This window comes from Mus pahari, chromosome 12 (assembly GCF_900095145.1).
Source record: "Mus pahari chromosome 12, PAHARI_EIJ_v1.1, whole genome shotgun sequence".
Taxonomy (NCBI): Eukaryota; Metazoa; Chordata; class Mammalia; order Rodentia; family Muridae; genus Mus; species Mus pahari.
In genome coordinates this window covers 40568665-40592865 of record NC_034601.1, presented here as the reverse complement: position 1 = coordinate 40592865, position 24201 = coordinate 40568665, and the positions used below count along the sequence as shown (strand labels likewise).

Sequence of the window (24201 nt, the reverse complement as noted above, 5' to 3'; positions counted from 1 at the left end):
CTCTCTCTCTCTCTCTCTCTCTCTCTCTCTCTCTCTCTCTCTCCCTCTCTCAGGCTGTGGAGATAACTCCATTAGTAAACTTCTCTTACGAGCATGAAGATCTGATTTCCAGAACTCTTGCAAAAACAGTCCAGAGCACAGTGAGCCCAGAAACCAACACTGGAGAAGTAGAGATAGCTGGGTGCCTGAGGCTAACCGTCTGACAAACCTAACTTAATTGGCAACTTCCAGGCCAGCAAGAGACTCTCAAAACCAAATGGATTATATCTAAAGAATGAGAGCCATGGTTGTCTTCAGGCCTCCCACACAAGCACATACACATGTACCTACACACAACGATATCTGCAGACACATCACACACACACACACACACACCATTTCAATTGATTTTATTCTGAATAAACGACAGTAAAACTGAGAATTGCAAAAACAAAAACATAAAACACACCATTTTGGAAAGCTGTGGATTCTAGGGGTAGTATATGAATAGCGCTCTAAGAATCCTTTGACACTTTATTAAAATGTTTGCATTATTCCATAAATATTCACTATATTTTGATACTATGACAAGTACTCAGAGCCAATGTCAGCGAGTGGCTTTTATTTATTTATTATTTGACACATACCCATGGTGATCCTCTTACTGGCCACACAGCTGACTGGGATACTCACTGTTTAAGAAGCACTAAATACAGTTTGCTATGCTCCATGCTAGGGACTATGAGATGGTCCTCCAGGAGTTTGTTCTTTCTTCTTTCGTGACCGTGAATGAGTCTTGAGTATCATGCCACAGCCTCAAATACTCCCTTGGGATAGAATTAGGCCTGATCTACAGATAAACGAGGATGATCTAGTCATTTTGTATGAGATGATACTCTTTGTCCTGGGCACCAGTGAATGATGGATAGAGGATGTCAAGAAAACATATTACATGTATACGCACATTTGGGTGTATATGTAGATCATGTATGTGTATAAGTGTGTATTTGTATATGTACTTGTACATGTATGTATATAATGCATATGTGTATATATGTACATGACAAATATGATAGAGGGATATTATAAATTCACTTTTCAGTAGGCTATCCTTTGTAATACAAGATGAAGAAACTGATGTATTTAGGTTTTCTAAAAATGAGATTTACAAGAATCTGCTTAGTTCTTGAGTTCTGGGTAATGACTGGAATTTAGATAATGAAAGCTGTATTCAGTCATATCACATGCCCAGTCACATGCCCAGCCAGTCACATGACCATTCACATGTCAGTCACATGACCAGTTACATGACCAGTCAGTCACATGTCCAGTCACATGCCCAGTCACACGACAGTCCCATGACAGTCACATGACCAGTCAGTCACATGTCCAGTCAGTCACATGTCTAGTCAGTTATGTGCCCAGTCACATGCCTAGTCACACTCATTTGGTTCTGAGTTTGAAAACATGGTTTCAAATAATAGCCATGTGCTTAGTCAGGAGTTTTAAAGGCAAGTAACAGCAAGGTTCTTGCTTTGTGCTGAGAATTCCTGATAATGTCAACCATGGACTGATGACGGGCTCATTTCCATGCAGCTCTTCACAGTCTTAACGGAATTAACTGTGTTCAGCTGGCCATAGTGCTGCACACCTGCCATCCCCAGCATTTGGAAGGCTGAGGCAAGGGGATTGTGAGTTCAAAGCCAGGAGAAGATGTGACTAGGCTAGATGCTAACACTCTTTGGGGACAAGGGTATGGCAGAGTGAAACCCTGTCTGTAGCCCAGGCTGGCCTCAAACTGACTGCTTGCAATCCTCCTGACTCAGTCTTTAAGAGGGTTGGGATTATAAGTGTGAGCTAAATGAAATCATTAAGTCAAGCAATCAACCTTAATCCAGTGTGGTATCTCTTAAAAGGATCTAGAATTATGCATTTTCTTTTTTAATGTATGTTCAAGTTCCTGTTCCATTTTATTCATTCTTTGGGTAAACTTGTAGCTTAATGTTACTTACTCATTCAATAAAAGTGAAGTTTTCTGTATATCCAGAAAAACAGAAAGAGTACCTGGAAAGAGGCAGATGGAGAGACACAGAGGACTCCTGTAGCTTTTGCCCCATAGTCTTTCGGCAAAATCTAACATGAACATTTCTATTCCTGAGTGAAGACTGCAAATCTGTGTAGGCCACCAAAGAGGCTATTTCACATCAAGGATGGGTCCTTTATTCTGAATAAAAGGTACCCTTTTGCAAATGCTTTTATTTGATTCTTAAATCCAGGCCAGAGTTTTGAAGTGGAGAAGGGGCACACTATGTAAGGCCCTTGTGGGTCCTAATGTACAACAGTATTCAGGGAAGGTAAGTGATCCAGAACCACATGTTACAGCTAAGATTACGGCCCCTGTGAGAGCCAAGGGTCTGTCAAGACTGCCGGGCTTCTGCCTGTGTAGTGCTGGGCACTACTGTGAGCAGAAAGAATGTCTGAACTTAATTTCCTAGTGTTCCTAGGTCCCCATGATTGAGTTAGTAGTCCCTAGATCTGGCCAGCGCACACTGGTTACAGCTGGTCACCCACAGTATCACTAGTCTCATGACCTGCTTTCTTAGTCTTGCTGCCGATGGATGCTGCCTCTCTGTTTAGTGGTCATGAAGATAGCGTGAGCACAAAGGCAAGGTCTCCCATCTGGTAGTAAGAATGTGTCCCTAAAATGAGTAGCTCTCTTGGCATCCTCGCCCTTTCTGCTCATGGGAATATTAGGAGTGTGGTCCTACATTCCTGTGCCTACACATCAGTGGAGCAGAAACGTGGCTGTGGTTAGGAGTCTGTTCCTCAGTGCCAGCAAATCACATGACTGTCATTTCACAACTGAATAATCGTGGGCTCTCCCCCTGAGCACCAGCACCCTGAAGGCTGTCTGCACTGGGTGCAACAGGGGTGCTACATAGCTGATTCCGAGCCCTGATCAACAGCTCAAACCCAGGGAAGATCCAGTGTGTCTTCCTACTGGGGACCAGATAGTTTCCTTGGTGGGAAGCTAATTCCCAACTTTTAGATGAACTTGGAACATGAGACTCTGTTGTTCACGTTGGTTCATCACTTTGGAAGGAAGCCACAAACATATATAGGCAATTCAGCCTGGATTTCTGTTGTAGCTTTCCTCACACTGGAAGACACCTGATGCAGAGTACTCACAGTGAGTCTGGATGCAGACAGGGGGCCTGGAGTTGAAACCTGTCGGGTACCTATTAACGTCACTGAATTATGTCCCCTCTCTTCAAATCCTTGTATTAAAATAATAATTCAGCCAGGTTTAGTGGTGCACGCCTTTAGACCTAGCACTCCAGAGGCAGAGGCAGAGGTTGACAGGTCTTTGTAAGTTCGAGGCCACCCAGACCTTTGTACTGATCCCCTCCCTTAAGTGAAGGTGAGTACCTTTAGAGACATTGCATTTTAAAGAGAGAATTAAGGTAAAAGGCCATTACAGGGGGTTCTAATCTACTCACACTGAAGTCCAAAGGAAACTTAAACCCAGAGACAATAGAAGAGAAGCCTGGCAGCATAAGCCTGTAATCCCAGCAGCCATGCAGAGGAGTGGACAGTCAAGGTCATCTTGGAAAATGTAATATGATCTCAAAAAAAAAAAAAAAAAAAAAGGCAAGAGACTACAGGAATATGTGTGTGCATACAGAGAAAATGACACATGGGTTGCTGAGGGGAGGGTGTGGGGAGGAGGAAATCTCTTGCAATAGAGAAAGGGCTTCAGAAAAACCCAGCCCAATAGCATCTTAACCTTGACCTTGTAGCCTCTAGAACAGGGGAAAATAATTCCAGTTCTTTGAAGTCAACACTGTATGTGTTGTTATGACAGATTAAGCGAGCTAACACAGTCCCCTGGACAATCGGGTGTCCCTGCACACGTTCTTGAGGTCTCTGAGATGAGCTTTTTTTCACCACTTCAACTGGAAAGTATGGATTTATAGTCTGCAAAGGGTCGGAGCTGCCTCTAGGTGTCAAGTATCATTTCCCCAGAATGACCAGCAGATGGCGCAGGATCTCCAAACATAGGTTCTGACCAGGGATCCTTTGAATCCTAAATGTTACAAGCTCACTACCACTGGTCCTTCATGTGGACTGCTGGAAAATTTTGGCCTTTGTCTGGGAGTTCGGTGTTCTTCAGCCCCTCTTCCCAACACTTTGTTGTGTGGATATATAAAGGGTTTCCTATCCCTACTCCCCCAAGTGTTTCTCTCTCTAACTCTTTATTCTTTTGTTTATGATCCCTTTCCTTTGCCAAATACATGACACTGCTCTAAGCAGCCATTGCTCTGAACACTTTCCATGTACTACCTTTCTGATTCATCCTGTTTCACAAGGAAGAGTAGCCAACAGACGAGGAATTTTAGTAAATTAAGATCTGCAAGAGTCCCAACTAAAACTAGAAGGACTTTTGTACCACCATCAGCTAATATAATTCTTTTAAAAAGAGATTTGATCAGTAAGATTATTTCAACCCATGGCAATAAAGTCTTCGCTGAGAGAAGAGCTGAGGTCTTATCATCACTCTTTCTAGAAGACCAAGAAATGAGGGTGCTTCATGGTAGAGCAATGGCAGCTTCAGTGGAGGATAGAAATGGTGGAGGGGAGAGAGCATGAGTAGCAGAAGAGAGGGGCCAAGGATGTTAGCTAGAGCAAATCCAACCCAAAGGATACCTAGACATGCAATAATCAACTGCAGGCCAGTTTCTACCTTCCTTTGCTGGGTATTTAGTGAGCTGTGTTTACCGTGAGGCAAGACAGACAGTAGCCTTGATGGCTCTTCTCTTCCTCCTCTGTGGCTCCTCACACTTACCTCACACTGGATTGAAAGTGTTATTTGCATCATGAGCTCTGAGCCTCTGTCACACCGGAAGTCTTCTGTTTATCAAATAACCCTAGCAACTGTATTCAAGAGACAGCTGATTAAATATTAATCTATTAGAGAGCCATGAACAGTACTAGGATAACTATCTCTGTGGAAAGTGAACCCTGGCCTTTTGTAAAAATTAACTGCTGGTAGTTTTAAAAAAGTAAGATAAAGGTGAATCCCCTGAAGCTCTCAGAAGGAAATGTGGAAGGAAGGAAATCTTTGTGAATTGGAAGAGAATACATTTCTTAAGCAAATCACAGAAAGTATATATATATAAAAAAAAAGTGATGGAGGATTGGAGGGATGGCGGGAGTTAAGTGCACTCACTGGAGAGTTGGCTAAGTCAAAGACACAAGTTCAGGTATCAGCCTGTAACTTCAGCTCCAGGGGATCCAACTCCCTCTTCTAGATTCTGTGAACACCTCTGCACACACCTGCACATACCGCCATGAGGGCACACACACACACACACACACACACACACACACACAATCTACACACACACATCTACACACACATGCACATGCCCTCATAAGGAGACATCCACATAAATAAATCTTTTTAAAGAAAAAAAAAAAAAAAAACAAGTTGGACTCCATCAAAATTAAGCTTATCAAAATATTTTGTTGAGAAAAATACAAGGTAGAAGAAATGTTTGCCAAATATATCTGACAAAAGGCTAGTATCCCAAATGTAAAAAGGATTTCTAAAATTTAACATTTAAAAGAAGAAAGAAGGAATAATATCGAGCCATATTGTATGAAACTCTCAGAGAACAAATACAAAAATGCAAAATAATAAAAAATAATTAAAAACTAAGTGGATAAGTGGAAGAATTGTTAAAGTGATGAATACGTAGATACTTGCAAGAGAAAAGGTACACAAATCCAGACTGCATTCCCAGCAATCCTCCTGCTTCAACCTTCCATGGGCTAGGATCACAGACATGCATGAATCACCAGACTTGGTTTAGAATGACTAGATTTCACAACAGTAGTGGGACCAATTTTTAGGGATAACGTTAACCGTCCGGAGCTTTCCTGTTCTGTTGGTGTAACTGTAAAGTAGAGTGGCCCCCTCGAGGAAAGCTCTGGCAGTTTCTTATAAAACTAAATATAAATAAACCCTATCATAGACTGGTCCTGTCCCTTGATTTTTATCCAAGTAAAATAAAAGATGATGCCCATAAAAAAGACTAATAAAGGAATGCTCATAATAGTTTATTCATAATGACTGCAAATTAAAAACAGTCAGTGCACCTATCAATAGGAAAATGGATAGGCTATGTTGTATTCATACAGAGCGACAGTGATGCGCGGATAGATACGTGGCAAGCAAAATAGTAAAATAGCAGTGGCAAGAGGTAGGGGCGGATCCATTTACTGTAAAACCTCTTTCAATTTGCCATATGTTTGAAATTTTTTACAAGGAACCCTAAGAACCTAACAGTAGAGGCCTATTGGACTCAGTGTCCTGTTAATGTGGCTGTCCATTTGATGCTAGAAGCAAATAGTCATTTGCATAACAGAAGCTTTGGAGAGGTTAGTTCTGGTGGAAGACTAATCCTAATGCATGGAGATGTAAGGCTGATGTGTTTCTGACACACACTTTGTAGTGACAGAAATGGCTCATTCGCTTTGCTGCTGTTGTCACTTTAACCCTGACTGTCTGTTTATCCTGTTTTCGCCCAATGCTTTCTCCATGTAGGAATCTCCCTGCCATCCTTGATTGGGTGAAGACTCAAAAGCCTGGCGCCATGGGCGTCAACATCATCACATCTGACTTCGTGGACCTGATAGACTTTGCCACGACTGTGATTGAGTTGAACGACCTTCTAGAGGATCGAGCTCTGACTAAGTGTTGAATTCATGCTTTGTTTAATTTGAGGTTGAGGCTGTTGATCCAAGGTAGGATTCTAGAGGGTTCTACGAAAGATGGCTCACTCGTAGGCAGTCATGGGGAAATGAGGAAGAGAAAGAAGGCCCTCTCTCTTTCCTCACATAGCTATTTGGACTTAAAAAATAATAATAATAAAAAAAGATCTAAGGGTTTTCAATGCATTTTCCCCAAAGGACACTTTTACAAACTTAAGTCTAAGAGAAGAATGCATGTTTCCTATGGTTAACATCAGGATCTCCCCCAGTGGCTTGTGGTGGCAAATAGAAGATGGAAGAATCCTTTTCAGGTTCTGCGGGCTATGCAACATCCTAACTAGCCCAGCTTCCTCTTGTCTTCTGCGGTCATTTGAGCCTATGTGAAGACTAAATCAGAAAGGCATTCCTGGTCAGAAGAATGGCACATGCAAGCATGGACCACCCTGAGAGCTCTCTGCCATCAACCCAGTGCTCTAAGGAACTCCTGCGGAGCCAAGAACCAGGTCTCTCATGAACTGTACAGTATCATCACTTTGCTATGAGAGCAAGATATGTTTGTTATCACAGTGCTCAGCCACAGGCTAGCTCTGCATATCTTGGACTAAAAGTGGGCACCTTTATTCTTCATATAAGCAGTGCACCCTACCCTTGGCATCAGAAAAAGTATTTTCTTATTTTAATATATTTTGGGCCCTGTCTTTAAAATGAAAGGAACAGTAGTTGGAAAGTCATTTATGTGAGGGCCCAATACAAACTTAACATGCATGTTTGTTGCATGCCAGAGTTCTTTGATTTAGTTCTGTAACTTTCTCCCCAAACGACCATCAGGCAAGTACCTGGATCATTTTGGCAAAGTCCTCTTTGGAGTGAGGTCTTCAAGCCAGATAGCAGAATCCTATTTTATTGGTTGTCTGCCTGGGACCTGGTCTGCTGCACGGCACAATGCTTGTCTATGACACCGTGGAGGAGGCTGACACAGGATGCGTGGGAACGTGCAATGGAATTAAAGGACGATGGCCCAAGTGGGTTTGGAGCCAGTCAGTAACTCCTTGCCAACAAGACTACCTCGGGGACATTTAGCATGACTCCTATGTCATCAAGTGAGGGAAAAAAAGCAATGCTGGACATTTCTGCTTGTTTTTCCATGTAGTCTACTTCCTGTGGGCTGCTCTGCCAACTGCCATTGCATGAGGGCTTGGAGACACAGGGGGAGATTTTTTTTTTTAATTGATAAGAGGTGCTTTGTATTGATAAGAGCCCTCTTTTGTTTCATTTGCTTTGTTTGAATATTTATTGATTTATTTATTCGTAGAGTAAGGATCTGCAGTGTCCCCGGCCTGAAGGACACTCACAGATGTTTGCTGAACTTTTCCTACACAGGACGCTGCTGTGGTCACCCACCCATGCACTGCATGGCGCACCTCAGGGGCTGGGAGTGACCTCGTAACTTTGCTGTTGATGCCCTACCCCGACCCCAACCCTGCTGAGGACAATGTATAGGTGTGGATATGATCCAGATCTAGGAAGCTACTGCCAAAGGCATGCACAGGGGCAGAAGTGAAAGGGTTGTGAGAAACTACACAGGCACTTCTGTTAGAGCACTGGAAGAGCAGAACTAGGAATAATGGCTGGGCACATATGTGAATGTGCTTTGCTAACCTTCAGCCCTATTGGAGAATCCCTAAGGAGGTGTCACATTCCACATTCCTAAGGAGGAATATAAACAGGCAGCGCTGAGTGGGGATGCATATTTACAGAGATTGCTGGACCTTCTAGTACTTTCTCACATCTCTCCTTGTCAGTTGTGCATGCTGACTGCCGGTGGGGATATCTTGGATGAGCTATTGAAAACATGCATGCCCCGAATGGCTGACCATCTGACCTTTCTTTCCCTAAAGTAATTTAAGCCTTGACTTTTCACTTCTATAGTTCATGGAGGCCACAGCACAAAGGCCTCTGAGAAAACCTGATTTAGCTTCTCCTGTTCTTGAGTTTGAATCCTGCCCAGAGGTGGCTTCTGGCATGATCTTGTCAAATTTGGCAGAGCCTCTCTGCACAGGGATTTCTCATTGTGTAGGAGTGCATGCCCTCACCATCTTCATTTCCCTTCCGTTGTGACGATGCGCTCTGCAGAGAAGCTCCCAAAACCTTAGCCTACCCTCAGGTTTTTATTTTTGCTTTTTTATTGTTGCATTATTTTTTGGTTTTGTTTTTAATTATCAGTTAGTTACAAGGGACTAGATTATTCCCTTCTGTTAACTCTTTGTTACCTGGAAAAGAGATAAGGAGGCAAGAGGAGAGGCATTCTACTCTGTTTTATTGCGCCCCAGCTTTGTCTGGGTGCTTGGTGCTATGGAGCCTGGTGTGTCATCAGGTATCCGCACCGGATGAATACCAGTTTCACTTTAAGGCTGCAGACTGTTCCGTGAACTGTTTACTTCATTTTCTCCCTTTGCTCTTAAATACACAGTTGTATTTCACTTCTGACATTTAAGTACACCTCAGTGTCTGCATCCTGCACCATCAAGCATCCATAACACCGAAGCACAGAGCACTTCCAAGGCCCCGTGTATGGGCCCCTTCTCCCACAATGGATACACGAGTGCATATTCACCGGCTCGTCCATGCTGCGTTAGGGTCCCGGCCTTGCTGTTATTCTGAACGTCTGAGAGGTAGGAAGAGGATTATTCACAGTTTCTCCCAGGAATGACTCAAATCTCTGCCCCAAGAAAAGGCTTCCGGTGTTGGAAAGGCTGCATGCATTCTGTGCCTTGAAGACCAGGCAGAAGAGTTGGACAGAGAAAAAGTAGAACGTGGGACCCAGGGCTCATTCTGCCATAGTTACAAGTGAGAGCTTTGACCCAAATACATCACATGTTCTCAAATATCTGGGGACTCATTCAGATTTAAAACAAACAAACAAACAAAAAAAAAACTCTCATAGTTGTTCAGAATCAACTTCAAGAACAACTAAAGTGCCGCTTGATTAACTTAGTTGGGGTTCATTTCTGTTTGGAAATTTAACCGGGTTCTTCCTGAACTCTCTACACCATTCCAACACAGCCATATTTCCTTGATGGCCCAGACCTAGATGCCCTAGGTCGCTGTGGCTTAGAACGGTGTCTCAGGGCTTGAACACTGAGTTTACCAGAAGTTCCAAGTACGTTATGGATGGAGACAGTGTTCTTCGGATTGAACGGAGAGGTCAGGATGGATGTGATGGGAGAGACTGGCGAGTGTATGAGGATTTGGTCTGAGATCATGGCAGATCTTAGAAGTCATGCAAAAAAAAAAAAAGCTTATATTTGTTGCATAAGATTTGATAGTCATTGTTTTCTCTAGTGCTGGGTCCAGACCCTGAATTTTTTAGAACTGTTAATCTAGAGTTTAGAGTTCAAATCCGACATTTTTATATACATGCAAAGAAAAGCACAAGATCTGAGGAGAGATAATGACAGACCTTAAGAATCCTAGATTTTTTTTTTTTTTATAGTCTCATGTCCATGTCTGGAAATTCATGCTTCTATCCAGGAAGGCAATTAAATGAAGCATTCTGAGATTAAATGAAGCTTTCTGATGTGTCTGGATATTCACATTTTTTTCAGTGGTTAGGGTTAGGGTCAAGCAAGGGTCAGGGGTTAGGTTTATGGTCAGCGGTCAGAGGTCAGGATGCATTTCTAAAGAGACATAATACACACAAGCACAAAGTGTAAGGTGGAGACCCAGAAGAAATCCAGGCTGAAAGGAAACCGCTGTTTCCTCTGAGAAGCAAAAGGACTGCAAGATGACATCATTACAGAGGTTTTATGATGTCCTTGATTGTTTGTTATGTTCTGGGAACCAGAACTGGCTAGTGTATGAGCCACAGTCACAAGATCTCCTCCCTTAGCTGGGCTAAGCTGTCATTGGTTCGTCCATCTTTAATAATGACGTGCATCTCAGGTGGCTGATTCATAAATTATGAGGTCCTAGAACTCAGCCTGAATGCCTTGTACTCCAGGGATCCATCCTTAGCATGATTCTCCCTTTTATGCACATGTGCAGAGAATAAGGTTAGAGTCATGCAAGAGTGTGGTACAGGCTGATGGAGTTGTACCTTTCGGAGTCTACATAATGTGTGGGACTCAATGAAATCTGCCCAAATGTACATGGGCCCCTGAGAGGCAGGTTTTCTCTAGAGGAAACAGTAGACATTGAGAGTATCAAACACCCAAGATGACAGGAAGCTCATTTGGTACAGCATAGAAGACCTTAGATGTCCTTGTTGATTTCATTAACTGTCTAGCGAATCTTAACCCTCTACCGCAGCTGCTTCCTTGTAGGTGATACCACAGTTTCATTACTCAGTAGTGTCACCTTGGGACACAGGGAGAGTGGACTGATTGAATACCAAGTGATGTCAGTATAAACTTCCCCGCTGTTCCAGATGGTTCTAATCAGCTTGTTACTGCCCCAAGAGACCTCCTACATCCACAGCCTTTGAATTCCCCAGCTTCCTGCTGCACACACTGACACTAATGGTCATGTCTCTTGAGCTAGCCTAACTCTGAAGCAACCCTACCATGATGCTATTGATTCTTCTTCTTTTTAAAAATAAAAATAAAAAAAAAACTATGTCTTAGACCGTGTAAAAATATTCTAAAATTTATCAAACCCATTTTAAAACGAAATGGTTTGAATAAGACAATTCTCTCTTCTCTTTGGGAGCAATTCGGAAGCACATCTGTTGAGGCAACTGCATCAACAATCTCGAGGCAGTTTTCCATCATCCTTTCTCACTCCCTTCACAGAAGGCTACTTTCCCCTCTTGTCGCTAGCATCTCCATCATCTGCCAATGACTGCATCACAAGATGCTGACAGAGAATACGCTCTGTCCATGATGGGAGTTGCTCTTTAGCCTTCTCCAGTGAATTATTCTTCCTCCTGCTCCCATCCAATCATTAGAACTATGCTTAATTAGAGCCCTAAAACTGGGACCAATGTTTAAATCATATAGCACAGGTTTGCTCACAGTGTTACGCCCACTAAGAAGCATAGCACTTTGAAAAGTCATATAGGCCTTTGGCAACTCTGTATAGTTGCAATGTCACACCTGTTATCAGTTTATAGCACTAATAATATGTCAATGATAGATTTATAGTATCAAGATGATAACTCTTGGATTATGTTCTAGAAATAATAATACCTTGCTGCTATTATTACCCCAGTATGAATAAGGACTAAATACAGATTGTATATGCATTATTTGTGTTATGTACATATCAACTGTAATACTTAGCCTCCCTGATCAGTAATTTAAAGTTACAGAAATTGTCATAGTAAAAATCAGTCTTGGTCAGTTCAGATAATTTGTGTATCTGATAAATACTGTAATGGAGATTATATTTTGTCTTCTATTCATTGATTTACACTGCAATGCATGTGGTTTGCTAAACTTAAGAAATAATGATCAATTTTTACGAATTTTAAGGTTAGAGATAAAATTGTGCATATATGCTACTTGACACTCTGAGATGTATCTTGTGGCCTGATTGTCAACGTCACATACACTTCACCTGCCTTCTTTCCCTTTAGGAAGTAATTGTTGAATTGTATCTCTTCTTTCTTGAAACCTGGATTAAATCACTTGATTCATCCTAAACTATTGTGAAGCCACAGTACCTCATTTTAACTGTGAAAAAAAATAGTGTTAATAGGTTTGACCATATGATGTGTTTCCTTGTATTTGATTTGAGCCAGTTAACAAGGTTTAAACCTAGTAATAAACATGAATCTTTAATAGCCGTGTTTCCTTGGTTTGAATGAACATTTGCTTACTGACCCACATCTAACTTTGTTTTAAAGAGGTGAAGATTTGGTGTCAAGAAGACTCATCTCTGCAATCCCTGGGATGGGCAATGTGTGTGGAATGTCTACACTGTCATGCCTACCACGCTTTTCCCAGCTCCAGCTTTAGCACATCATTCTTCCTGCTAAAGTTAGCCCAGACCTTAGTGACATCCATAGTCCCACTTGATCACCATCTCTGCCTCACCCTCATTTGAACAATTACTGGATGCAAAAATACTCAGGAGAGGAGACCTAGCCATGCATATGATGAATAAGTAAGATTAACCTGACCTTTCTGCTGCGGTGGAGATTACAATATTGTCTTCTTGTAATTATTTTTAATGTGATATCCAGGTCCATTTTATCTCCTCAAATGCACGCCCCACTTTTTTTTGCCTTATACATTTCCAAAATAATGTGTTATAAAAATCAATTTAGCAGAGATTAAATTATTTTTGAGCAACAATGTATCACATGAAGCCACATGCTGGAGAAATCATTAGGAATGACATTATGTCTGTTAAAGCTGCCTCTGTGATTTAAGAATGATGCCATGGTAGGAATTCTCTGTATGCATCTAGATGTTGCTTTTATGAATCTGACACACCTGTCTCTGGCCTACTTTCATATGCATCATGATCAATGAATCCGTTTTTTTTAAAAAAACAAAAACAAAAACAAAACTAGTATTCATATGTAATGTATGACTCAATGAAGTACCAGGTTTCATCATTGTAACCTCATGTATGTGGTATACTGTGACCAGGCCCAAAGACAGTCAAACTAGGTGTAAGCTGTATCCCGTTATTGCAAAGATATTATTATCCTTCTTCAACTTCTTAACAAGCCTTTGGTGGAGGCATTGTTTCTCTTACAAAGAAGCTTTTGCGTTATGTATGGACTCCGTAATTCCTAACCACAGATTAATTTATCATGTTATCACCAGGCTATAAGCATAGCACATGCATGAACCAAAATTTCCGTATGAATTCCATCACCTCCCGTCTATATGACCATAGGCAAAGTCTGTATCTATAAAACTACAGGTTGTGGAGCTCAGTAAACCGTCACTACTAACAGCTACTCTTGCTAGAGGTTTGACTTTGCACCTACACTCTCTAACTAGCACCATGAGTTTAACACAGTTGCCTGATAACGTGCATGTTGATTGAGTGATTTGGCAGGAAGTAATCACTGAGACATAGAAGAGAGCGCTTCAGACAGTGTGGTCCACACATGGACCTTTACAGGAAAATGGGTGATACTGGCTACCTAGATTTGGATCACCCTTTTTCTTCCCCACCCCAATGGAAGGGAGGTCAGTGGTAGAGAAATCAGTAGTGTGTAAGGAAAACATTGGAGACAATGTCCTAAGAAGTATCCATCACCTGTATTTATACATTAAACTACTGGAAATGGCAATTCTTTATTTCATAGGGTATATCATAGAAGGAGTCATAAAAATATGGTTTTGGTATATAAAAAGTTGTGAAATTCCTATACCAAATATGTGTTGTTCAGACAGTGGGACTCATACCGAGGATGACATATATGCTGATATACAGTACGTTGGTGTACATGATCATATATTACATGGTTAAAGGTGATCATCTCCTTAAGTAAAATGAATGCTGTTAACCCCTTAGTCAACTCCAATCAGTTAGGAGCGAAGTCTCAACTGAGTAAGGAAATGTTTTTATCATCGAAGAAGAAGAAGAAGAAGAAGAAGAAGAAGAAGAAGAAGAAGAAGAAGAAGAAGAAGAAGAAGAAGAAGAAGAAGAAGAAGAAAAGAAGAAGGAAAGAAGAAGGAAAGAAGAAGAAAAGAAGAAGAAAAGAAGAAGAAAAGAAGAAGAAAAGAAGAAGAAAAGAAGAAGAAAAGAAGAAGAAAAGAAGAAAAGAAGAAGAAGAAGAAGAAGAAGAAGAAGAAGAAGAAGAAGAAGAAGAAGAAGAAGAAGAAGAAGAAGAAGAAGAAGCAGCAGCTGTAGTATCCCGCTGATGTTTGATGTCAATTTGCTCATGTTGTATTTATTTTGTGGTTGCCCTCTTTGTAGCAAGTGGTGTTTCAATAGTGATATAAATTCCCCTTGCAAGATTGCTTTCAGCTTTTTAAAAAGCGTGTTGGAAGAAGCTACAGGAATATCCTACATTTCTGACCCTTTCTAGACTTCGATGGGTGGGGCACACAGCTGATGCTGCCACCCACACTTTACCCCAGAACCAAGATCCGTCCACTGCCTTCTTTCTTACCCACTCTTTGGTCGCTAAGTACATATGGGGGCTACTATGTGAGATAGAAAAACAGATCTTTTTTTTTTTTTCAGAACTTCATATTTTTTATAGGCATCCATCTTCCACATTTAAAACAATTCATGCCAGAGAGGAGAAAAGACCTTTGTGTCCTGGCCACACTGGGTAAATCCCGAACTCAGAGAGCAAATCTCACTTCTTCACCTTTGAAGATGATTGCCTCTCTGAGAATTCCTGAGAGGAAGGTGCCTGAAAGTCCTAATGTTTTGGTGTATGTGTGACATTTTTTTCCAAAAGGAATTCTTCCAACCAGTTGCATGTTTTTGTTTCCCCTCCCCTACAAATCTGTCCCTTGTGACCAAAGGTATATTATTATTTTGAAGAACTGAAACCTTTCAGTCTCACAGAGAGTGAGATGTCACTAGCAACAGTGGCTGTGTGTTTCTAACCTCACCCAGGGCAGCCTGGATGAACTTCAGATCAGGATGCTTTCCCAGCTGGCTGAGATTTGAGGGTAGCATCCAACTTGGAGGAGCATAGAATTGTTGGCTTCTGCCCGCGAGCATCATGTGATAGAGACAGCTTCCGCGGTGGGGTAGCTTTAATCTAAGCAGCCAGGAATCTAAAGACTGAGATTTATCTTGTAGAAAGCTCCTAAACGGTAAATTCTTACTGCATAATGAGGCCACTGAAAGATATTCTTTGTTTAACCTGAGAACTCAGCTGCTGTGGGACCTGAAGTCTTTCTTGCTTGATCCTAATTGGGTGCTCACTCGATCTAGGCCCAGGAGTCCTCATTTTAGCCCTCTGTAAAGCATAGAGGGAAGAAGACATTAGACTGACATCTGCTAAAGTCACCGGCCTTGTGAACTTACCACACATCAGAGATTAGTTCCAGAGAGCTGAAATCCTGCAGAATGATAACATAATGGTCCTAAATCTTAGCCAAATGCGTACTTCTTTATGGTAGAGAGTCTGTAGCTTTCATTCGACTCTCAAAAGACAATCTGTATTCCTGCAGCCAGAGAGACAGCTCAGTGGTTAAGGGCCTATAACTGCTCTGCCAGAGATTCCAAATTTGCTTTCCAGCATCCATGTCGTGTGACTTCCAGGTACCTGTAACTCCATCTCCTGGGCACTTGACTTCTGGCTTCCATAGGCACCAACACTCACATGCATATACCCACACATAGGCACACACATATGCACTCCATTTAAACAATAAAATAAATGAAAAAAGGATCTGTGACTCTATGAAGTTATAGACCATTGCATTTCATTAGATATGAAGTGAAGTGTCACTTAAATTCTGCTAAGCAAACAAGTATGGCTAATTTAGACGACTAGTAGAAAAGTCTGATCCTCCCTATTAAAAAGAATTAAGACTCATATTAATTTGTTCAGTATAGGTACTCTTTTGTGAGGTAAAGTGAGAAAAAAAACTAGATAAAAAGACCAAATTAAGTCTGAAGAATCTTATGGAATGGTTAGATGGACTGTAGGGAGCAGGGAGCAGGCTCACGGGTAGATACAGTGAGGCTTGGTTGCCTTGTACAGGTCTGGACAGCACCTCTCAGAGAGAAGTGGGTAAATCAGAGCTCCCCACTTGAAGCATAAGTAGAAGGAAGGATCCAGAAGTCACGTAACTGAGAAGTATGGAGAGGAGCTATAAAATGGAAACTTGACGTAGATAGCTTTAATGTCTCCTAGTTGTTACATGACTTTGATTCAAGAGCTTTTTAAATTAATATTTTATGTGTACGGGTGTCTTGCCTGTATATGTATGCACACAACATGCATGCATAATGCCAGCAGAGGCCAGAAGACGGAAGTAAACCCCCTCAAATGTTAGCTATAGATGGTTGTCAGTGCCCATGTGTGTACCAGAAATTGAACCCTGGTCCTCTGAAAGGGGCAGTCCCATTCTCTTAACTGCTGAGTCATCTCTCCAGTACAGATTTATGTTTCCATTTTTCAGAGTTCTAAGATGATAAATGTAAAAAGGGTAAAAGAAAAGGTCCAGGTTCTGAGTCTCTTCCTGGAGCTGTTTCCTACCATATCCAGCTGCCTCCCCTGGCATCATGGGTGTATGAAATACCCAGGGAAAGGGGTTACTATTTCAAAAACATAGAGACTATATGAATAAAAGTGTAGAAGGGTTAAAAACCAGCCCACTATTATAAAGGAAGGCATGCATTATAACCTGCCTCTTACCACAGTAAATTGTACCTGACTTGATAACTCAAAACAACACAAATTCTTTATCTTACACCAAAGGTTTAAAATGAGCCATTGAGACCATTCACGCTTCTCTCTCTCTCTCTCTCTCTCTCTCTCTCTCTCTCTCTCTCTCTCTCTNCTCTCTCTCTCTCTCTCTCTCTCTCTCTCTCTCTCTCTCTCTCTCTGTCCACAAGGAGAACCCAGGTCTTTGACTTTTTAGCTGCTAGAAGATGTCTAAATTCCTTAACTTAGGACCTTTGTCCATCATCTTCCAACAAGTAACTTTGCATTTTTCATATTTGACTCTGTCTCTGGCATTACATGGCTTTTGATTTAACCTCTAATGATTCTATAGGATTCTGATTGAATAAATTAGAATAATCTTTCATCTCAAGATTCTTCATGTAGGAGTTCCCCCACCATTTTCTAAAGACCTATTAGCAATTGATGGCTGCTGGAAGATGGAGAGGCATTTTCTTCAATGGTGTAGCCACAGATAAGTAGTCTATGCTCCTATAAGTAATCCTAATTAAATTAATTCATACATATACACATACACCATAATGAAATATGCAATGTTCATTTTTACCGTATCATGCAGTGGTTCTTGTCTTTCCTAATGCTGTCTTTCCCTTTAATATAATTCCTCATGTGTTAGTAATCTCCAACCATAAAAAAATTTCACTGTACTTCACAATTATAATTTTGCTACTGTTATGAATCATAATATAAATATTTACTATGCAGGCTATGTGATATTTGACCCCCCCCCACTCACAAATTCATGGCCCACAGGTTGAAAACTGCTGCTATAAGGTAGCATATTCACAGTTCTGGGAATCAGGCCTGGACATCCTTATTAGACTGTTTCAGACCGTGTCATGGGGAGAGTACTGCAGGCATTACGTCAAGAGCAGAGCTGGTTCTAATACCAATTTTAGCACCTCCTTCTGGTTGTGTGACCATCACTCCATTGAGCCTTTTTTCCTCACCACAAAACTGTAACACAGATGAAAATATGTCCAACACATACCACGTTTTCAATACATACAACCCAATTTCTTCAAAGAACTATAAAATAGGTCTCAAAAAAAGTCAATTCCTTTCTCATGTAGGTTAGTCTCAAGACCTCTTGTTTACATAAGACCCAGTAACAAAGTAATCTCTGCTGGACAGTCTACAGCTTTCAGCCACTGGTTTCTGCCACCACCTCCGAGTTCTGCTCTCTGGTTCTGCCATCCAGCTCTCTGGTTGGATTTGAGTAGGCCTGGTGTGTATTGATTGGTCAGGTCTGTAGCAGAGACCAGCACAGACTCCCTCCTTCACATCTGTCCACACTCCTGACCATAAGCAAGTTGCTGCTTGTGGCCAGCAGGGAAGGAGACAAAGGGGTCATCCCCATTTCTTTCCTGGGGAAGAGTGGATGCTTCTCCTTCAGCCCCAGATTCTCCAACCAAGTTGGGAAGGAAGCTAGGAAAGATGCCAGATAGGAAAGCGGCAATGGAGGTACGTGACCTATCTGATCATTGCTCCTTCTCTCAAGATCACAGAACAAATACCTTGCCTCACGTCATAACCAGGACATTTTTGACATTGGCCTGCTGAAGGAGAGATGGTAGATATCCCTGTATGTGAGGGAAATTCAGTTTTTTGTCCATTAACATAACCTGGAAAGCAAGCTGGGTTTTCTTCCATCTTCTCTCCTCTGAAAGTTGTTGACTGTTCTTCTACATGCTTCAAGTTTTGCAGAAATTTATTTTCCTCTTTCATTATAGAATATCCTATCTGTGATTGATTGACAAGTTTCCATTGATGGTGGTTCCTCCAACATAGCTCTTTGCTCCAGAAATTTGCTTTCATATGCTTCTTTCTGCTTACAAGATGATACCAGAAAGGACAGTGCATATAATTATGAAGGCTGTCAACTTCAAATGATAAGATTTCTCAAAAAACCACAAGCATTTTCTTGCTTTGGAACCTAATGGGTTAAAGAGTCCTGAAATTTCTGGAGCAGAACCAAGTCTATTTACCCAAGCTTATCACCAGAGCAGCCAGGTCAATCATTTACTGACCCAACACTGTTTCTTACCATTAAAGGAGGACCACCGAAGTCCTTGCCTAACTGAGTGCCCCCATAGAACACACACGCACACATACACATTGTTATATAGAAAGGATCCACAAAAGTCAGCAAGAGCCCATATGCATTTGTAGCCCCTAGAAGGCTTTGTTCTTTCCAGAGTGGTAAGCACCCGAGAGCCGTATCAGCTCAGTGACTCATTAACTCAATCAAGACTCACTCACAGACCCAATGCCTAGTTTCACCTCAAGCACAGGAAGTTGTGGCTTTAGAGAGAGTCTCGGCTGTCACTGGAGACCCAGGAAACATAGTTGAATGATCCAACAAAATGCTAGCTTATTCTTGGAGAACAGTTTATTAAGAAATAATAGGGAGGGGATAGAAATATCCTCAATTTTACACATTCCAAAAACTTTATTTTTAACAAATATGATCCACTCTTCTCTAGTCTTAATGTAACCCCATTAGTAGCAGAACTGGCATATTGTAACTACACAGACCTGTCTGGTCTATGTAATGATTTCTAGCTCTTACAATTATTACTCAGGTGGTTTGTGGTAGGGAGGCCCAATTCTTCTGAATTCCATTTAGGAAACAGGTTGGCCGGTGCTCTAAACAAAGTGATGTGTGATACCTATTTGGTCAATCATTTATGGGTAGGAGGTGAATACCCCCAGGTGAGGATTGTGACTGGAATTTTTAATGGCTTGACAGTTAATTAGATGCAGGAATTGAGACCACTGCAGACATTAAACCACATTTGTTGTTTGGACAATGTCTGAGCTGCCTCCAAGAACCGTCTTGGAAAATAACTATTTGTGAATTATGTGATGGTACCCTGCAAAATGTTAAATATGTCTATAGCTGCAACCTCGAACATGTCTGTAAATAACACAAGTGACAGAGGTGGGTAAAGGCTTCAGGAAATTCAAATATACTGGCAGATTTACTTACAGTGCTGCAGGCTGCCTTCTATCACTTATACATCCTTACTGTATGGCATCTAGTTCATACTGGAAGGTCACTACGGTAGATCAGGTTTTTCTGTAAATCTAATATTAGCTAGGGGAGATTATTGTTGATATTGGCTGACTTAGTGTAGGCACTGTTGTTCCTTTTACATATTAGGAAGTTGGAGCCATGAAAGTCAATTAATTTGTCCATGATAATGCTGTCGTGAGTCCCAGAATTGGACTCACTTCTACTTTGTTCCCAATCTTGTCTTTCTCGTAAGTCAAGTCTCAAGTCTCTCAGAAGACTTGAGTACACACAGTAGCATATACCAGAGAGCCAAGCCAGCAAGGTAAACAATGCTCACTAACACAGATTTTGCACTAGTCTGTGGTTGTGTGTTGCCTGAGGCCAGTTGAGTGCTACTACAACCAAATGACATAAGCAGTGAACTTCATACCTCTTAGATGGAGCATAAAGGAAGAAACAGGCAGGGAGCAAAAGGAAGTCTAGCTAGGTGTAGCAGTCACTAGAATGTTCTTGATCCTCGTGAGCTTAGTTTATTCTGAGGTTAGGACTCAGCCTCTTTCATTTCATGCCCTCAAACCTATGGTCCCTGTTGGAAGTGTAAAACCAGAAAAGGAGATGATGTTACCATGTTTCTGGGAACTCAAGCGTTTATCTCATGCATTCCAGCTCATGTCCCCTCATCAAATCCAAGGGATTTGGTATAATGAGGCTTTTACCAGGAACAATTAGCAACCCATTCTATTAAAGTTCCAATATTGGCAACTATATTGACATACATTAGCTTGGAGTCTGTCTTGGTTAGAGTTTCTATTGCTGTGAAGAGACACCAGGAACACAGCAACTCTTGTAAAGAACACTATTTAATTAGGACTGGCTTGTGGTTCAGAGGTTTAGTCCATTATTATCATGGTGGTGTGCAGGCAGACATGGTATTGGAGAAGGAGCTGAGAGTTCTACATCTGAATCATCAAGCAGCAGGAAGATAGAGGGAGAGAGAGAGAGAGAGAGAGAGAGAGAGAGAGAGAGAGAGAGAGAGAGAGAGAGAGATTGGGCCTAACTTGAACATTTGAAACTTCAAAGCCCATCCTTAGTGACACACTTCCTCCAACAAGGCCACATTTACTCCAACAAGACCACATCTCCTAATAGTGCCACTCCCTATGGGCATTCAAACACTTGAGTCCATGGGGAGGGCATTCTTATTTAAACACCAACCCCAAGTTCTGTTCACCTCAAATTTCTCTTTAAAATGTCCTTAGCTGTTTTGCACAAGTTCCAAGGCAGCCACAGTGCTCAGTACTTACACAATTAAGATAAAGATGTGCTATCATGAAATGTGGTCAGTTGAACATGGTTGAACAAAGGGTTTCTTCTTTTTGAGCCTGCCCTTGCACACCTCACGAATATGGCAACAAAGGCCTTACAAGTAGGAATTTCTGGATGCATCACCACGTCTACCTCCTAAATCAGTTGGCCTTATATGAACCTTATTTTTGTGTTATTATCCTTAGCTAAAACACAGGAAGGAACAGAGAAGCGTGAAGAGAAAGGATAATGTCTCAAAGGAATTCTCCACCTATATCAAACATTTGATGAATAAATGGTTAAATTCCATTTACTAACCCTTTTCATCAGTTCTAATAAAAACAAACCTGTGTAATTTGTCCACATCATGGATTCATGAACATAAGAGAACATTTGAGTTAGTTAGAGTCTATCTGATCTGAAAGGCTATATTCTGTGTCATTGTTCGGGGAAACAAATCTACACAATAGTAGCTCTTCTGTGTCCATTGCTGCTATAAAAGGGTGGAGGGTACTTTTCTAAAGCCTTTGCTTGGCTCTTAGAGATTACATTTATCCCTTTGCCTGATCCCCAGAGTACATTTTTGACCTTGTAAAACAACTACCAATGTCCACAGGTTGTCTTGTGATGCCTTTGAGAAGCTCTGACAGAAATTAGTTCTGACTTTTGACACAAACCCTCTTCCATTTGTTTATTAGGTTGATTTTAATGTAATACAGAGGAAATAGAAATTTTTTTCTTTATTATCATGTGTGGATGTAGTGAAAGGGGCTCTGGCACGCTAGGCAAATGACTTACTGTTCTCAGTTCTTTACAAGTTTTTTTTTTTTTAATTGATTTCTGTTTTTACACTGGTCTGAAAGAAAGCTCAACATTTTCTCAACTTTCTTTCTGGTGTGTGGGTTATTTTATTGACTGTTCTAACAGCCATTTTATGTTATAGCAGCTGCCATAACAGTTGAGATAAACTGTGTATTCAGGTTCTGTCTTCTTAGATAAGAAATTGAGACTCAATCCCTCTGAGATCTTGTTTCAGTTGCTTAAATCTAGCAAGACCTCTAGGGTTTAGACCTCAAATTCTTTATTCTTGTGTGTGTGTGTGTGTGCGTGTGTGTGTGTGTGTGCGCGCGCGCGTGCTACACAAGGATTCTTCTAGATGTGCAAGGCCTCCAAATGGGAGCAGTGAGGCCCACAGCTATTTTTCAGCCTTGTAAAATGTCAAATGATTGTCCAACCTGTTCTCAAGCTGTAAAGACCCATTCAAACAACAGTTCCCTCGGTTTTGGCTAGAATTCTACTAGGTCAGAGCCATAGTGGTGTTATTTTAATTATATTTTGTGGAGTAATGAAAATGAAGGCAGTAATTGTAACTTAATAAAAACCTAAGGGCCAAAGTCTTTGCCCTTGAGCAACATAAGACATTAATGGAGTTCATGACAGAATGTGTATATACACACACACAGTATCCTCCAGTTTGTATTCCTTGAAGTAGTTTGTATTGGTAGGGGTGGGAGACCCACTAGTACCTCCATGCAGTCATCTTCTGGTTGACCTTTCAATCACTGTATCCTCAGAGTTCCTATGGACCTTGAGGATCAATAAGTTTGAGGTAAGCAACAGAGAGAATGTGATTACTATCCAGGCCCATAACAACTTCAAAACTCTTGCACTCCCCTAATTGCAAGGTCAATTTTCTTTATAGGAACAATAAAGGGGTTAAATGCAAAAACAATAATTAATAATAATAATAATAATAATAATAATAATAATAATAATAATAATAGCAACTCACAAGAGCTTGGAGAGCTTCTCAGAATGTAAAACGAAGATGATATTTTCACATAAAGCTCCAACTTTATTTCGAGAACCTGATTCGAACAGTTTTAATTTTAAGTGCACTAACACTGAGGTAGCGCTCACAGTCTTTTGTTCATGATATAGAACCACAACACTACCAACAATACCTTCCTACAGAGAATTCTACCTGATCAGGGCCATCATTGGCCACCACTGGCCTCTGTTTTGGAGGCTGCATTTCTTAAGAAGAATCTTGGATAGTGCCCTTGGTTGGTGTGCCAGTGAGTTTCTGTGGAAGGGGGGCTTTCATTCATGGGGCCACATTGTGGGGATTTTATTTGATTTCACAGTGTGAGCAGCTGAAAACTCGTAGTTAGGATGCAATCATGTCACAAGGGGAGAGGACATCCAGAGACCAAGCCGAAGAGGTCACAGGGAAGATACGCATGGTAGACTTCTTCATAGCCTAAGAAAGTTCCAGAATGGTTCTGCCAACACTAAGACAATGAAACCTCAAGTTCAAACTCCTTCATTCCACAAAAATCTAACTTTTTCCTAGCTAGCAATCATGAATATAAGCCATACCAATTCCTGGAACCTGATTGGCCTCTATTGAAACTCATCTTGTCTGGCATCTATCTACAATATGGGGATTCCTCATTCTCATAGACATATAATTATAGAATGTATTTGTATTGGTAACATAAGCACACACAGTAGCCAACGTCATCCATAACCCAACTCCACCATTGTCTTTCTGTCTAGGCTTGGGCAAAACTTCATTTGTCTGCATTTCACTCATATGTATCTTTACAGGAATAATCTGTAACATCTGTTGATGGGTTTTCAGTTTGGCAACAGAAAGATGTTAGATACTGTTTTTTTTTTTTTTTTTTTAATTATTATTTTCTTTATTTACATTTCAAATGCTATCCCGAAAGATTCCCATACCCCTCCCCCCACCTCTGTTCCCCTACCCACCCAC

General features: G+C 41.1%; 2 protein-coding genes across 5 annotated transcripts in view; both read left to right on the top strand.

Moving 5' to 3' along the window:
- Positions 1–12538, top strand: part of Plcxd2 (phosphatidylinositol specific phospholipase C X domain containing 2) — a 53870-nt gene extending 41332 nt beyond the window's left edge. Inside the window, exon 4 of the mRNA XM_021209433.1 lies at positions 6590–12538. Within this exon, the coding sequence (XP_021065092.1) occupies positions 6590–6746 (157 nt within the window). The 3' untranslated portion in view covers positions 6747–12538. The remainder of the gene's footprint in view (positions 1–6589) is intronic.
- A 5848-nt stretch (positions 12539–18386) lies between these two features.
- Phldb2 (pleckstrin homology like domain family B member 2) overlaps positions 18387–24201 on the top strand; it is a 212503-nt gene continuing 206688 nt past the window's right edge. For all 4 annotated transcript variants that reach the window (XM_029544559.1, XM_029544558.1, XM_029544557.1 and 1 more), the window contains exon 1: positions 18387–18559. The gene's annotated coding sequence lies outside the window, so the exon portion shown is untranslated. The remainder of the gene's footprint in view (positions 18560–24201) is intronic.